This window comes from Octopus sinensis, linkage group LG5 (genome assembly GCF_006345805.1).
Source record: "Octopus sinensis linkage group LG5, ASM634580v1, whole genome shotgun sequence".
Taxonomy (NCBI): Eukaryota; Metazoa; Mollusca; class Cephalopoda; order Octopoda; family Octopodidae; genus Octopus; species Octopus sinensis.
This window is the reverse complement of record NC_043001.1, coordinates 99,659,447-99,674,281: the sequence shown is the minus strand read 5'-3', so window position 1 is coordinate 99,674,281 and position 14,835 is coordinate 99,659,447. Positions and strand designations below refer to the sequence as shown.

General features: G+C 37.8%; 1 protein-coding gene across 1 annotated transcript; it reads right to left on the bottom strand.

Moving 5' to 3' along the window:
• Window positions 1-6,938: 6,938 nt before the first annotated feature.
• On the bottom strand, window positions 6,939-8,708 carry LOC115212227 (SCAN domain-containing protein 3-like). Its single transcript, XM_029781066.1, has one exon. It carries the CDS (start codon window positions 8,706-8,708, stop codon window positions 6,939-6,941), a length of 1,770 nt encoding a protein of 589 aa, XP_029636926.1.
• Between the last annotated feature and the right edge of the window lie 6,127 nt (window positions 8,709-14,835).

Here is a 14,835-nt window from a genome sequence, read left to right as displayed (position 1 = left end):
AGAAATATGGCATCAGTGGTGCTTTTCCCTGGCACGAAACCAAACTGCATCTCATCCAAGTTGACTCTCTCCCTAATCAGTTGGGCTATGACCCTCTCTGTAACCTTCATTACCTGATCTAACAGCTTGATACCTCTGTAATTATTTATATCTAGGGCATCACCTTTACCTTTGTAGCAGTTGACTATTATGCTGCTACATCAGTCATTGGGTATGACTCCTTCATGTATCACCTGGTTAACTATACGGGTGACTAGGCTATAGCCGACACTGCCGGATATTTTGAGCATCACTGCAGTAATTCCTGATGGGCCTGGGGCTTTCCCTGTCTTCATGCTTCTAATTGCCTTATATATATATATATATATATATATATATAATAATATTAGGGAGTAAATCCAAACTTACAGGGAAAAATTAGATTTAGGATTAAATCTAATTTTACAGTATAAATATATATATTTATATTAAATTAGAGATAAAACCACTATTCGGCAAATCAAACAGTGAAAAACATAAACCAATAAATAGAAATAAATTAATTACAAAATATACAAAAATTAAATATACAAAATATACAAAATATAAAATTCAAAATTTAAATTATTATATATATACATATATTTTATTATTTTTATTTTTATTATTATTTTTTTTTAATAAATATAACTATCAAAAAGAATTAAAAGTTTAATATAAGATAAAGAGTAAAACCACTACGATCGTTTCATGCCCATAATCTAATTCGAATTACAATAATTTAAACCTGAAGATTGACTATAACCATAATTCGAATTATTAATTGAATTTAAATTATTGTTATTCAAATTAGATTATGGGCATTGAAACGATCGTTGTGGTTTTACTCTTTATCTTATATTAAATTTTTTATTCTTTTTGATAGTTATATTTATTTATTTTTAAATAAATAAAAAATAAATAAATAATAAAATATATATATACAGTTGCGGCCAAAATGTTCAGAACGGCATTGTTTTCGTCAGAAAAGTAGATATAATTTTTTATCAAAGTTGTTTTATATTCTATAATTTTCACAGACAATAAATACAATATTAATTGTTATTGTCTGAGATTTTGGTGTAATTTGAGAGGATAATACAAAAGTTATGGATGATTTAGGGATTTACTGCAAACCCATGGCGGCCAAAATGATCAGAACGGTTGAAAAAATAACAAAATAATCAAAAATGACAGAGAATACTGGAATTATTTAATATTTAGTGTGAAGCCCTTTAGCTTCAATCACACTCTGACATCTTCGACTGCATGAGGAAATTAAATTTTCAATTTCTTGCTGGGTGACCTTATTCCATTCTTCCTGAAGGGCATTCCATAATTGCTCAGTTGTTTTAGGATTTCAGGCTTTCGAACGTTCTCCTAGAATATTCCACACATTTTCAATAGGATTGAGATCTGGGCTTTGAGCTGGCCAATCCATAACAATAACCTTTTCAGCCTTGAGGAAGTTCATGACCACCTTAGCCTTGTGACATGGGGCATTGTCCTGCATGAATATGGGTGGTCGCTTAGTTGAATTTCTCAGCATAAGCAAGACATGATCTTTTACAAATTGTTTATAAACTCCTGCATTTACCTTTCCATGTAATCGCACCAAAGGGCCCACACCATCTCCAGATATCATTCCCCAAACCATGACACTTCCTCCACCGAATTTAACACTAGTCTTAAGGCATTTAGGCAGCAATTTTTCACCTACTTTTCTACTTTTCCCATCTGAGCCAAATAGCATTAACTTAGATTCATCACTGAAATGCACCGTTTGCCATTTTTCTTGAGACCACAACACATGTTCGGTTGCAAAGGTAAGACGACACTTTTTATAATTGGAGCTGATCAGTGGCTTCACTGCAGGTGCTCTTGCTTGTAGGTCATGTTCAACTAAACGACGAGACACAGTTTTTCTAGATAAAGTTTTCTTCAATACAATGCTCATTTTCCGAGAAACAGCAGCAGCAGTTTTAAATCTGTCCTTTTAACCAACTTTACCATAGCACGATCTTCTCTCTTGGTCGTTTTTCTTGGCCTACCTGTAAACTTTCTTGCTTCACACGAACCACAATCATCGTAGACCTTAAGAATACCGTGTACAACACTTTTTGACTTGTTAACAATCTTTGCAATAGATCCAATACTTAAATTATCCTTCCTTCGAAGCTTAATAATCTGCTGACGAATTGGTAACTGAGTAAGTGGCATTATATTAACAAAGTACGCTGCAAATATTCTTACTAATGTTTAGTAAACAAACCGTCACGTAAACAAATTCAAAACATTAGAGTTCGCCGGTTAAATATACTAAAACACGAAGTAAAAGCAACTGTTCTGATCATTTTGGCCGCCATGGGTTTTGCAGTAAATCACTAAATCATCCATAACTTTTGTATTATCCTCTCAAATTACACCAAAATCTCAGGCAATAACAAATAATATCGTATTTATTGTCTGTGAAAATTATAGAATATAAAACAATTTTGATAAAAAATTATATCTACTTTTCTGACGAAAACAATGCTGTTCTGAACATTTTGGCCACAACTGTGTATGTATATATATATATATATGGAGAACACTACAGCGAAACAGAAAATTCGCTTTTTGGAAAATGATACAAAATCAGAATAAAGCAGAGATTTACCAAAAGTGGCTAGACTCAACACCCCTAATCATACCCCGCAAATTACAAATTAAACCCATCTTGGAAGAACCAGAAGAACAAAGAAGACTTAGAGAAAAAATGTCATTAGAAAAAATGAAGATGGAAATAGAACTACTTAAGCTGAGAGCTAAGACGAATGAAGAAAAAGTAAAAACCATAGATGAGGAAATCAACGAAGAAGTCATCAAACTAATAGACGACATCAATACTGAAACATTACTAACACTATGGAAAGAAGAATGTGAAAAAGAGGAACTTAAGTCCCTCCAACGATGGGAAAAGAGCGCCATCTGGTTCTTGGATTATGAAACCAACTTCAAAAATGAACACATATCCAACAACCCCTTCATAAAATTAACTAAAACAAAACCAAATACCAACAGAACGGAACAACCACCAAGAAATCCAAACACACTCTACACCAGAAAAATACATTTAAAACACACCCCACACTACCTACACCAACCCCAAAACACTTACAGGGGCCCACCACACCATTTCACGAACCAAAGGGCTACAACATACAATTCTATGAAATACAATCCACATAACCAAACTAAAACTCTACCACCAAACATCCACCCTAGGAACCAACCATACAAACCTAACAAACAACAAATGCACTACGGAAGAAACAACTACCAACACAATATACCTGATAAACTAAGACGGAACACTAGGTGTTATGTAATCATCACAACAAACATGAACAATCAACGTTGCCCATTGTCTCCCTTGATACAAGGACATTCAGTAAGTTTCCCGCCACAACAAATACCTTGTACAACAACGGCAGTCTAATAAAGTATCTCGTATCGTTAACACGTTTTTTCAGTCTCTCTCATTTTCTTAATCTTTCATACTAAGTACTCACTACTTCCTTTAATACTCAATACATTATATATATATATATAACAACAACATGGTGTCAGAATACTAAAAGAACCCAAAATACAGAAACCAAAAGAAAAAAGAAGTTGAAATCATACTTCAAAGACGAAATGGAAAATTTACCGCATCCAAAAGACCTAGACTTTAATCAGGAAAATCTAGCCGCAGCATGGAAAAAGTGGAAAAAAGAATTCAATCTCTTTTTGATAGCAACAGAAAGTGACATGAAGCCAGACAAAGTAAAAACGTCAATGTTTTTAACTTGCATCGGTTCCAAAGGCCGAGACATCCATTCCACTCTGGATTTCGATTCACCCGACGAAGAAATGAACCTTCAAACAGTAATCGAAAAATTCGATGCATATTGTGAACCCAGGAAAAACATAACTTTCCTGAGACACAAATTCTTCACATGTGGACAAGCGGAACATCAAAAATTCGATGAGTACGTGGTAGAGTTGCGCCAAAAGGCACAACAGTGCGAATTCGGCAACCTCACAGACAGTCTCACCAGAGATATTCTGATATGTGGAATCAGAGACATGAGATTAAGAGAAAGATTATTGAGAGAACCAAATTTAGACTTACAAAAAACAATTCAAGCAGGTCAGAGTGCAGAGCAAACACGACTCCAATCAAGGATGCTAAATGCCACATCCGAAACAAGAGATAACGAAATCTCGAGGGTATATAGTCAACACGACAGAAAAGGCGCCAAAACTCAAATAACTCGCCATATGCAATCCAGACATCAAAACGAACAAGGCGGAAGTGACAGAAAGCCCGCGAAGTTTCAAGCGCCAAGTCAACACTACGTCACTAACTGTCACTATTGTGGTTATAATCACAAAAGAAATAAATGCCCAGCATTTCACAAGACATGTGAAAAATGCAAGAAACAAGGACACTATGCAAAAATGTGCAAATCAAGAAAATTTGTACATAAAGTAGAGATACATACCGACGATGAAACAGATGACGATACACATGCACTCGAAATGATCACTTCAAATAATTCCCGCGTGCACAAAATCGAAAAGTTCAAGACTCCAAAAGACATTTGGACGATCGAACTAAAAGTGAACAACTCGAATGTAACATTCAAAATTGATACTGGAGCAGACGTAACCGTACTGCCATTCAGAGAATATAAAAATATAATTCCAAAACCACAACTGCAAAAAACCTCAACTCGATTATCAGCTTACAATAACACAGCTATAAAAGTGCTAGGAAAATGCACAGCAGTCACTAAATACAAAGAATTATCAAAACAAATAAAATTCATTGTTGCAAAAACAAACTCGCACGCAGTTATAGATGCAAAGGCAGCTAAAGATCTGAACCTAATTCAGAGAACTTCAAAAATAAACTCGTCGAACACAAACGACATAATAGAAAAATATGAAGACTGTTTCGGAGAAATCGGCACTTTGTCAATAACACATCATATCACAGTGGGTCCACAAATAACTCCTGTAATTCATCCACCAAGATCGGTTCCTTTTTCTATAAAAGAAAAACTCAACAAAGAATTAAAAAGAATGACAGAATTAGGTATCATAAAACCTGTTAGTGAACCTACAGACTGGGTAAATTCCCTAGTCATCGTTGAAAAAGCCAACGGAAAACTCCGACTCTGTTTAGACCCCAAGAATCTAAACAAAGCCATAAAAAGGCAACATTTCAAACTCCCTACAGCGGAGAACATTTTTGCACAAATGCATAACCCTAAATATTTTTCGAAACTCGATGCATCTAATGGATACTGGCAAATTCCAGTTGACAAAGAAAGCTCCCATCTGTTAACGTTCAACACACCTTTTGGAAGGTATCGCTTCACACGACTACCCTTTGGAATTCACAGCGCCAGTGAAGTTTTCCAAAAAGAAATTGCAAAAATAATAGAGGGCATAGAAGGAGCAAGAAATTCACAGGATGACATCATAATCTGGTCCAGCACTTTAGAAGAACACACAAATAGACTACAACAAGTTTTCGATCGAATCCGAAAGCACGGATTAAAGTTAAATAAATCAAAGTGTATCTTCTATGAATCACAAATCACGTACCTTGGGCATCTATCAACCAGCGAAGGGATAAAACAAGATCCAACCAAAGTACAAGCAATCATTCACATGACACTGCCAACAAGTAAAAAAGAATTACAAAGATTCCTAGGTATGACAAATTACCTATGTAAATTTTTATCAAATTACTCCGAAGTTACAGCACCATTACGCCAGCTTCTACAGAGTGACACGTTATGGTCATTCGACAAACCACAAATCGAAGCAATAAAAAAGCTAAAAGAAATGATTACCAGAAAACCAGTGCTACAATTTTATAATCCAGATCTACCAATAAAAATAACTACAGATGCTAGTAAGCATGGGCTCGGAGCGATACTTGAGCAGAAACACAACGAAAGATGGCTACCTGTTTCGTTTGTATTTCGTGCAACAACTCAAGCGGAACAAAACTACTGTCCGATAGAGAGCGAAGCTCTCAGTATAGTTTTCGCATGCAAGAAATTTAATCAGTTTATATACGGAACTCATTTCAGAATCGAAAATGACCATAAACCGTTGAAGCAAATATTCAAAAAATCGATCACTAAATGCCCCCCCACCCCCCAGAATCCAAAGATTTCTACTAACATATGGTTTTGACCTAAACCACATATCTGGTAAAGAATCAATTGTTGCAGATACCCTATCACGTGCATACCTTGAGCAAAATACTCCAGAAGTATCAGACGAAGATATGAAATCGCACATACATGCAGTAATAAAAAATTACCCCATAACCGACACTAAATTAAACGAGTATAAAGAAGCCACTGCAGACGACCCGTCACTACAGACACTCATCACATATACAAGAACAGAATGGCCCCCAAAAGACAAAATACCAATAAACATAAAACCATTCGTCTCCGTTCGTGATGAAATATCAATCGTCAATGGTCTCGTTCTAAAAGGTTCAAGAATAATTGTACCTAAGTCATTACGTAGAGAAGCTCTACAGCAGTGTTTCCCAACCTTTTTTCCCGGCGCCCCACTTTTTCATAGCAAAAGTTTTTACGCCCCACCTTTTCCCATGTCCACTCACATTTACAAGTACATGTGGGCCTACTTACAATTGAAAAAAAATCAAAAATTAAAAAATTGTATTCAAAATACAAAAAAATAGTTTGAGAATTGAAACAACAGGCACTGAAAGTGCATAACACCCAATAAATCGATAAAATTATTACGATTTCTCATGTTTTTAAAAAATGTCAATTTATAAAGAATAAAGAAACACGTTTTTTCAGTTCAATTATTTGACGGTCAGCTCGACTAATTTAGTGAGAACCCTGTGCCTGATGCATACAGCACAAGTTTTTAATTTGAGGAGACAACTTTGTTAATTTCAGTCGTAAATCGCCACGTTTTGTAATCTCAAGCCGGTTTCTCTTGGCTTCGAGCAAATTATCAACTGCACTAAAACCACATTCGACCAAATAAGACGAAGGGAAAGGAATCAGTAGCTCTCTCGCTGATGTAGAAATTTTAGGATATTTTCTTTCAACCTCGTCATATAGCCACATCTTTGTACCTTTCAATTTAAACAAAGTCTTCACTGATTCATCATGTTGTAATTCTGATAACTCTTCTTGGTATTGGATTGTAGCATCAGAAACGTTAATCAGAAGCGGTTGAGTTAACCAAGAAGGAAAATTCATTGCCTTTAAATCGCAAAATCTGTCATTGAAATCCTTTATCAAGATATTTAAATGATCAATAATTACAATGCCAGCATCATTCGTTATTTCACATTTACTCAACCAGTAAAGTTCACTGAAATTTCTTTTGGAAAATTTCTTTTTCCATAATTCGAGAGCTGTAATAAATCCAAAAATCTTTGCTTTTGCATCAATAAGTGTCATGTTTGCACCTTGAAGTTGTTTATTCAAGTTTCCAAGTTTCTCAAATATGTCTGTCAAATAACTGACAAATGCTTTTCCATCCGTTGTTGACAGCAATTTCATTTCACATTTATCACTAAGAAAGTCGTTAATCTGATCAAATAATTCCATGAACCTCTTTAAGCAGTTTCCACTTGATAGCCATCTTACTTCTGTATGAAGCAATAATCGAACATGTTCGGCACTTTGATTTATACAAAACTGCTTAAAAAGACGTTCAGATTTAGAATTTCTTTTAATGCTGTTGACACACTTGATCACACTTTGAAGAATCTTGTTAAGAACAGGGGACAATTTCTTGGCAACCAAGTTTTCTCGGTGTATTACACAATGGACAGTCAACATGTTTGGATTTTCATCCTTCATCATTTTTAAGCATCCCGTATTCTTGCCCATCATGGCAGGTGCACCGTCTGCCGCACATGCCAGTAAGTTTTCCTTTGGTATTTTGTTTGCATCCAAATAATGTTTGATTTTGATGTAAATATCATTTGCAGTTGTGGTGGTTTCAAACGATTCGCAGAACAGCATCTCTTCCTGAAACTCCTCGTGGTCAATATACCTCACATAAGTCAATAACAGAGCCTCACTGTCCCGGATTGTGGATTCGTCCATTTGTAATGAAAACTTACGCAATTTTAATTTCTCAATGAGCTGGCTTTCAACATCTTGCCCCATTTCATCTATTCTGTTCGAGACAGTGTTATTACTGAGTGGCATAGTCCTGATATCTCCATCATCTTTTTGTAATACAGTTTTTAAGAATATTGAGATAGCAGGTTTAATCAGTTGCTCTCCAATAGTGTGATTCTTTCCATGTTTTGCTATAAGCAAGGAGATTTCGTAGCTGGCTTCAAGGGCACGAGTATGAGGCGCTTGTTTTGCATGAAATAGTGAAGTGAGTTTTGTTCGGTTTTTAAATTTTTCTTTCAATGATTTGAAGTATTCCAAATCTAAATTAGAATTATTAGGATGTCTTACCTTTAAGTGCGCTTCCAGCCTACCTGCCTTCATTGACTCATTGCTCATCGTCTGATTACATAATAAGCAAAACGGTTTACGCTCATCATGCTCATCAGGAATGAATCCAAACTTCAAAAACTCCACCGCGTATTGACGAGTCTTCTTCTTGTTTGGTTTGCTCATTTTCAATAGGGCTAACAAAAGACTAATTGAGGCAAACTAATTGAGGCAATTGATTGGCTTATCTGAATAGTAAGTTTATTGCTCAGTGCGGGATCTTCTTTGTCTCGCTGGGGTGCGAGAGTTTCCGATGTGGAGGCTTCAAAGGAAAGACGGAATCTAAGGTTGTGCCCGCGATGACCGCTCGTCATGTACAAATATTTTCACAGCCCACGTCTATGCCCCGCGCCCCACCTGAATTTTCTCAGGCCCCACCAGTGGGGCGTACGCCCCACCTTGGGAATCACTGCTCTACAGGAAATACATACCGGACACATGGGTATCGAAAAATGCATAGAGAGAGCGAAGGAATGTATATACTGGCCTGGCATTAACGCTCAAATCAAAGACATGATTAACACATGCTCATACTGCATCGACTACAAAAACCAACAATCAGCCGAACCACTAATAAATCATGAAATACCTACTACACCATGGACCAAAGTGGGTACAGACGTATTTCACCTGTCTGGAAATTCGTATGTCACAATTATTGACTATACAACAAGATTTTTTGATCTACACGAAATAAATGATTGCCAGTCAAAAACCGTAATCAAAAATTAAAAGAAACTTTTGCTAAATTCGGAATTCCGCAAACAGTTGTAAGTGACAACGGTCCAGAATTCAATTCGGCTGAATTCAAAAAATTGCAAAAAATTGGCATTTTCATCACACGAAGACAAGCCCGCATTATCATCAAGCGAATGGCATGGTTGAGAGAAATGTACAGACAATAAAAAAGACGCTAAAAAAGGCATTCAAGAGTGGCGAAGAACCTCAGTTAGCGCTCTTAGCATTACGCACGACTAAATTACAAAATGGTGCACCATCCCCTGCAAATCAAATAATGAATAGAATATTGCGAACAAATCTCCCAAACTTACTACACGACAAAATTGGTATCAGGCCTCACGAAAAGAAGAAATCAAACATTACAACAGAACTCCAAGAGTTAAAACCACACGACACGGTTAGAATTAAGTTTAACAACAATTGGTTTAGAAGGGGCAAAATAATTAAAAAAACTAGAGCAACCTCGTTCATACTTAGTAATAACAGAGGAAGGTAATACAGTCAAACGAAATAGACAACATATTCTTAAAACAAACGAACACGTTCGCATAACAGAAGAATTAGATTATGAAAATATATTTCCAAAGTCAACAAACACGCATGAAAAAACAAAAACAGCACAACTACAGAATTCAACACTACAAAATAATAAAACCACAAAAAGTGGACGACGAATAATTATTCCCTGTAGATACAGATGATGATAATAAAAAAAAGGAAGATGTTATGTAATCATCACAACAAACATGAACAATCAACGTTGCCCATTGTCTCCCTTGATACAAGGACATTCAATAAGTTTCCCGCCACAACAAATACCTTGTACAACAACGGCAGTCTAATAAAATATCTCGTATCGTTAACACGTTTTTTCAGTCTCTCTCATTTTCTTAATCTTTCATACTAAGTACTCACTACTTCCTTTAATACTCAATACATTATATATATATAACAACAACAAACACAAGGCAGGGGAGTTTTGTGAATTTGTGTGTGTTTGCACTTCTTTTTTCTGTTTTTGTGTCGGTGGGGAATGGGTGGGTTTGGTGTCTGCAGCGGGAGGGTGGGGCTGTGAAGGTATGGGTGGGGTGGGTACGGGTTGGGGCTCACTTTGACTGTCCTTCTTCTTCTTCCTCTGTTTTCTCCTTCCAGCCACACTCCATACTTTTTCCTCGTCTGTTTCATCATTATCTTCCACCATCTTCTCATTCTCGGCTTTCTCCTGGCTTGCTTGTGTTTTGAGGGCAGTCCGCTCTAATGTGGCCCTTTTTGGTGACATTTATAGCAGTAAGGGCTTCTGCCCGCCACTCACACTTTCATCACCGTTTCTCCTACATTCACCGTCTCTGCCAATTTTACCAGATTTTCTGCTTAAGATTGTATCATCCTATGTGTGTGTGTAAGTATTTGTATGTGTGTATGTGTCTCGCACACCCCATCAAACACACACACACATATACGCACGCACGCACATCAAATCTTCCGATTCACGCCAACATCAAAAGATCCCATTTACCCTCAACCCCATATGTAAAAATATTTTTAAAAATTTACAGAAATCGACGACATCTTCACAAATGTAAATAAACACACGTGTTTTGTAGTGTTCTTGTAACGGAAGATCGCCCACTTCGCTAGCACTCACAACACTTTCACTTTGTACACTGTAAATAAAGTCTTCTCTCTCAAATAGCAGAACGGCTTGTAGTCCTTCATATCTTTTGGCACTGTATGTTATATTATGTATTTGGCTTCATATTATAATAATAATAATGAAATTATTGTATACAGTGCTCAGGTACACCACAACTTGTCAGAAAGTGCATATAAAGTACATGCAGTAATGTAGAAATGTCTGGAAAGCGAACAATGTATGAGTCAGATACATGCCTGTGTGTGTATGGAGGGGAGAAAATCAGGTGTAGTGTTGGCGAATCTCAGAAAGCATGGAAGTTTTGAAGGATGCAGTGCTCCGACAACTAACAACTGATGCCGGCAGTTTGTTCCATGCTTCAGCAACTCTCAGTGTGAAAAAATGTTTCCTGAAGTCATGGGAGCTGTGCTGTTTTCTTACTTTGTAAATATGTCCACGGGTGTTAGATGGGTGGAGTTTGAAAAGGTACTCAGAGTTATTGTTTGTACGATGGTTGATAATTTTATGGGTGTCTGCCAAGTCAGCTGCCAGACGTCGGAGTTTCAATGTGTCCATGCCCAGGGAAGTAAGGCGTTCAGGATATGGCAAATGCCTGATGGAGGGTATTCTTTTGGTTGCACGTCGCTGAACAGCTTCCAGACGATTGATATCCTGGGCAAGATAGGGGTTCCAGACCGGTGATGCAAATTCCAGGTGAGGTCTTACCATAGCTATATAGAGCCGCAGATAGATAGCCGGAGAGCGGCTCACAAAGGATTTGGTGAGTGATGCCAAGACACCCTCAGCCTTCTTGACAATTTTAGCGATGTGTTTTGTCCAACACAAATCACTGTCGACAATAACACCCAGGTCACGTTCACATGAAGACTTTTTGAGACTAGTGTTGTGGAGGGAGTAGGTGGACGCTGGGTTTCTCCTCCCAAAATGCATGGTGGTACATTTGTCCACAGCCAGCTTGAGTTGCCAGTCCATGATCCACTGCTGCATTGTGTCCAGGTCTGCTTGCAATAGAGATCTATAGTGTACAGGATTTGACCTCTTTATTTCGAGGTACAGCTTGATGTCATCTGCATATTTCAGCACTGTGGCATTCATTAAGTTGGCACCTATGTCATTAACATATGCAACAAATAAAAGGGGGCCAAGAACAGATCCCTGTGGTACACCAGATGTCATCTCATAGGGCGAAGAGTGCTGTCCTAGAACTGTGACAACCTCTTTTCGGCTGAAAATAAAGGACTTCAACCAGTTATAGAGTTCGTCTCTTACACCCAACGCAGAAAGCTTCACCATAAGTCTTTTGTGTGGCACAGAGTTAAAAGCCTTAGCAAAGTCCAGGTAAACAACATCTACCCACGATCTGCGATCAGTGATTTGGGTAACGTCCTCAAGAAACTCGATGAGTTGATTACAGCAGCTGGAGTTAGGAATAAATCCGAATTGTGACGGCTGGATGAGGCTGTGAGACTTCCAGAAGATCCAAAGGGCTTCTCTGATACAGGATTCCATCAGTTTGGCGATGCAGCTAGTAAGACTGACGGGGCGATAGTTGACAGGCGATGTGCGGTCGCCTTTTTTGAACAGAGGGATGACACTGGCAGTTTTCCACTGTTCTGGAGTAACACCATTGTCAAGACAGAATTGGAAGAATAAAGAAAGTTGGCTTTGGCTTAGAAGAAAGTACCCACCGCGTTTGAGAAGTAGGTATGTAACACCATCGAGACCAGGAGAGGCATAATTGCGTTTATTCTTAAGGTGGCGTTGCAACATTGCTGGTGTAAATTGCATAGTAGATTTAGAGTCCGATGTCAGTGGTGATGAAGATGGAACATTTTGGTCTTCGACAGTAAAGATGCCGGCATAGCATCCAGCAATGATTTCTGCACATTCTTCGGGATTGCCAGTAATCTGTCCTGTGTGGGGATTGCGAAGGGGACCAACTGTCAGGGTTAGCTACAATGCGTTGTTCAAATTCAAGCACTGCCTTTTTTGTCACCTGCTTGAGGTGGTTGGCTGACCTATTGCGCTTTTTCCTGTTGCTCTCTGATTTGTGCAATTTGTATTCTTGTTCAGCATTACAGCGTTCTTTCCTGGCAAGTCGGACTGCTGCAGTCTCCCAAATTGCACTACTGGATGTTTTTTGTGCTTGCGTGGTACTGATGCTGCACATGCTGCCCATATTGAATTCAGAATGTTCTGGAGTATAGTGTCCACATCTCCAGAGGCATAAAATTCGCGCCAGTTTGGGCGTTGCAGCTCAGTACAATAAGAGCTCCAGTTTGCTTTATTCCAGTCAAAGCAGGCAGTCTGAAGATGGTTGTGTTTTTTATTACAACCAATCAGAGACAAGTCGGCCATGATCATGGAATGATCAGAGTCACCTAAAGTTTCTTCGGTAGTGACACTAATGATTGTTTCAGGAGAAGCGGTAAGTAGCAGATCCAAAGTGTTGTTACCCCTTGTGGGGGAGGTAACAACTTGGGACCAATTTGAATTCAGCACCAGTTCAAGGAAATCGTCTGCACTTTGCGGCCAACGGAAGGCCTCCCAGTCAATCTCAGGGAAATTGAAGTCGCCCGCAATATACACATATGTGGCTGTTTTCATGGCAGCAGCTCTGAGGATATCAAAAAGCTGTGCGTCTTGGCGATAATTTGGAGGACGGTAAACGACTCCGAGCAGAAGTGTTGACATGGTCATGTGTATATTGCAGAAAAATACTTCCTGCTGAGATTGGTTCAAATCATCACAGGGGATTGCCGATAGATTTGATCGAACATAAATCATCACACCCACTCCACGGCGATTAATGCGGTCTTTGCGGAACAGGTTGTAGCCGGTTATGCTGAAAACTCCATCACAGAGTGCAGAGTGTGCCCATGTTTCCGTGACTGTGATGAAATCTGGGTTGATACTTTTGACGTAGGAGACAAAAAGATGCACCTTGTTGCATAAACTACGGGCATTCAAGGACAGTAGTTTATGTCTGGATTTCAGATGATGATATACAGGAAAAGGGTATTATAAATCCAAAGAGGAAGTTATAAAAGCGCGGAAGAAATAAATCGTTTACAGAACGTCGTCCCTGACGTCAAAGAGGATAGAAATGGCGATGCAGGAGGAGGTGGGAAAATGTCTCCAAGAAATAAAGAAGGTAACCACCTTCTGCACAGGAAAGAAATACGGCTCAATGTCGGTTACGTTTGTCTCCGAAGAGGAGGCAAAAAATTACTCATATATTACACACACACACACACATACATATATATATATAGAGAGAGAGAGAGAAGACAGACAGACAGACAGAGACAGACAGAGACATAAGACGAAAAACACAGACTTGTTTTACAGGATTTAAGAATATATTACAGCCATGATAATAAAGATATAAAATTTTATACAAAATAAGTTGTTCTTTCAAAATAATTGAAGTAAGGACCAGTTTCGCATTGCTCATGAAACTGAGAGTTGAAAGAGATAAAATTGCTAGGGAAAAAATACTGCAAGGGGAGATAATTGTTCACTCAGTTACTTTGCAGTATAGGGGAGATAAATCTGTAACTTTAATTTTTGTGGGTGTTTTCTGCTTTATTCTGGCTTACATCTTATATTTTTAGCTTTATTAGAAACTAGCAGTATCGCCCGAGAGTTATAGCAAAAAATGCATTAAAAATGGAAAAAAAAATGATGGTAATTTTTTTTTTAAATCGTTGACTCATCGTAGACATTTTTAGAGAGTTACTTCCCTTATATAATAGCGAAAAATGCATTAAAATGGAAAAAATTATGGTAAATTTTTTTTTAAATCGTAGACTCATCGTAGATGCGCGCTAATACCCAGAAGGGCTCGATATGAAT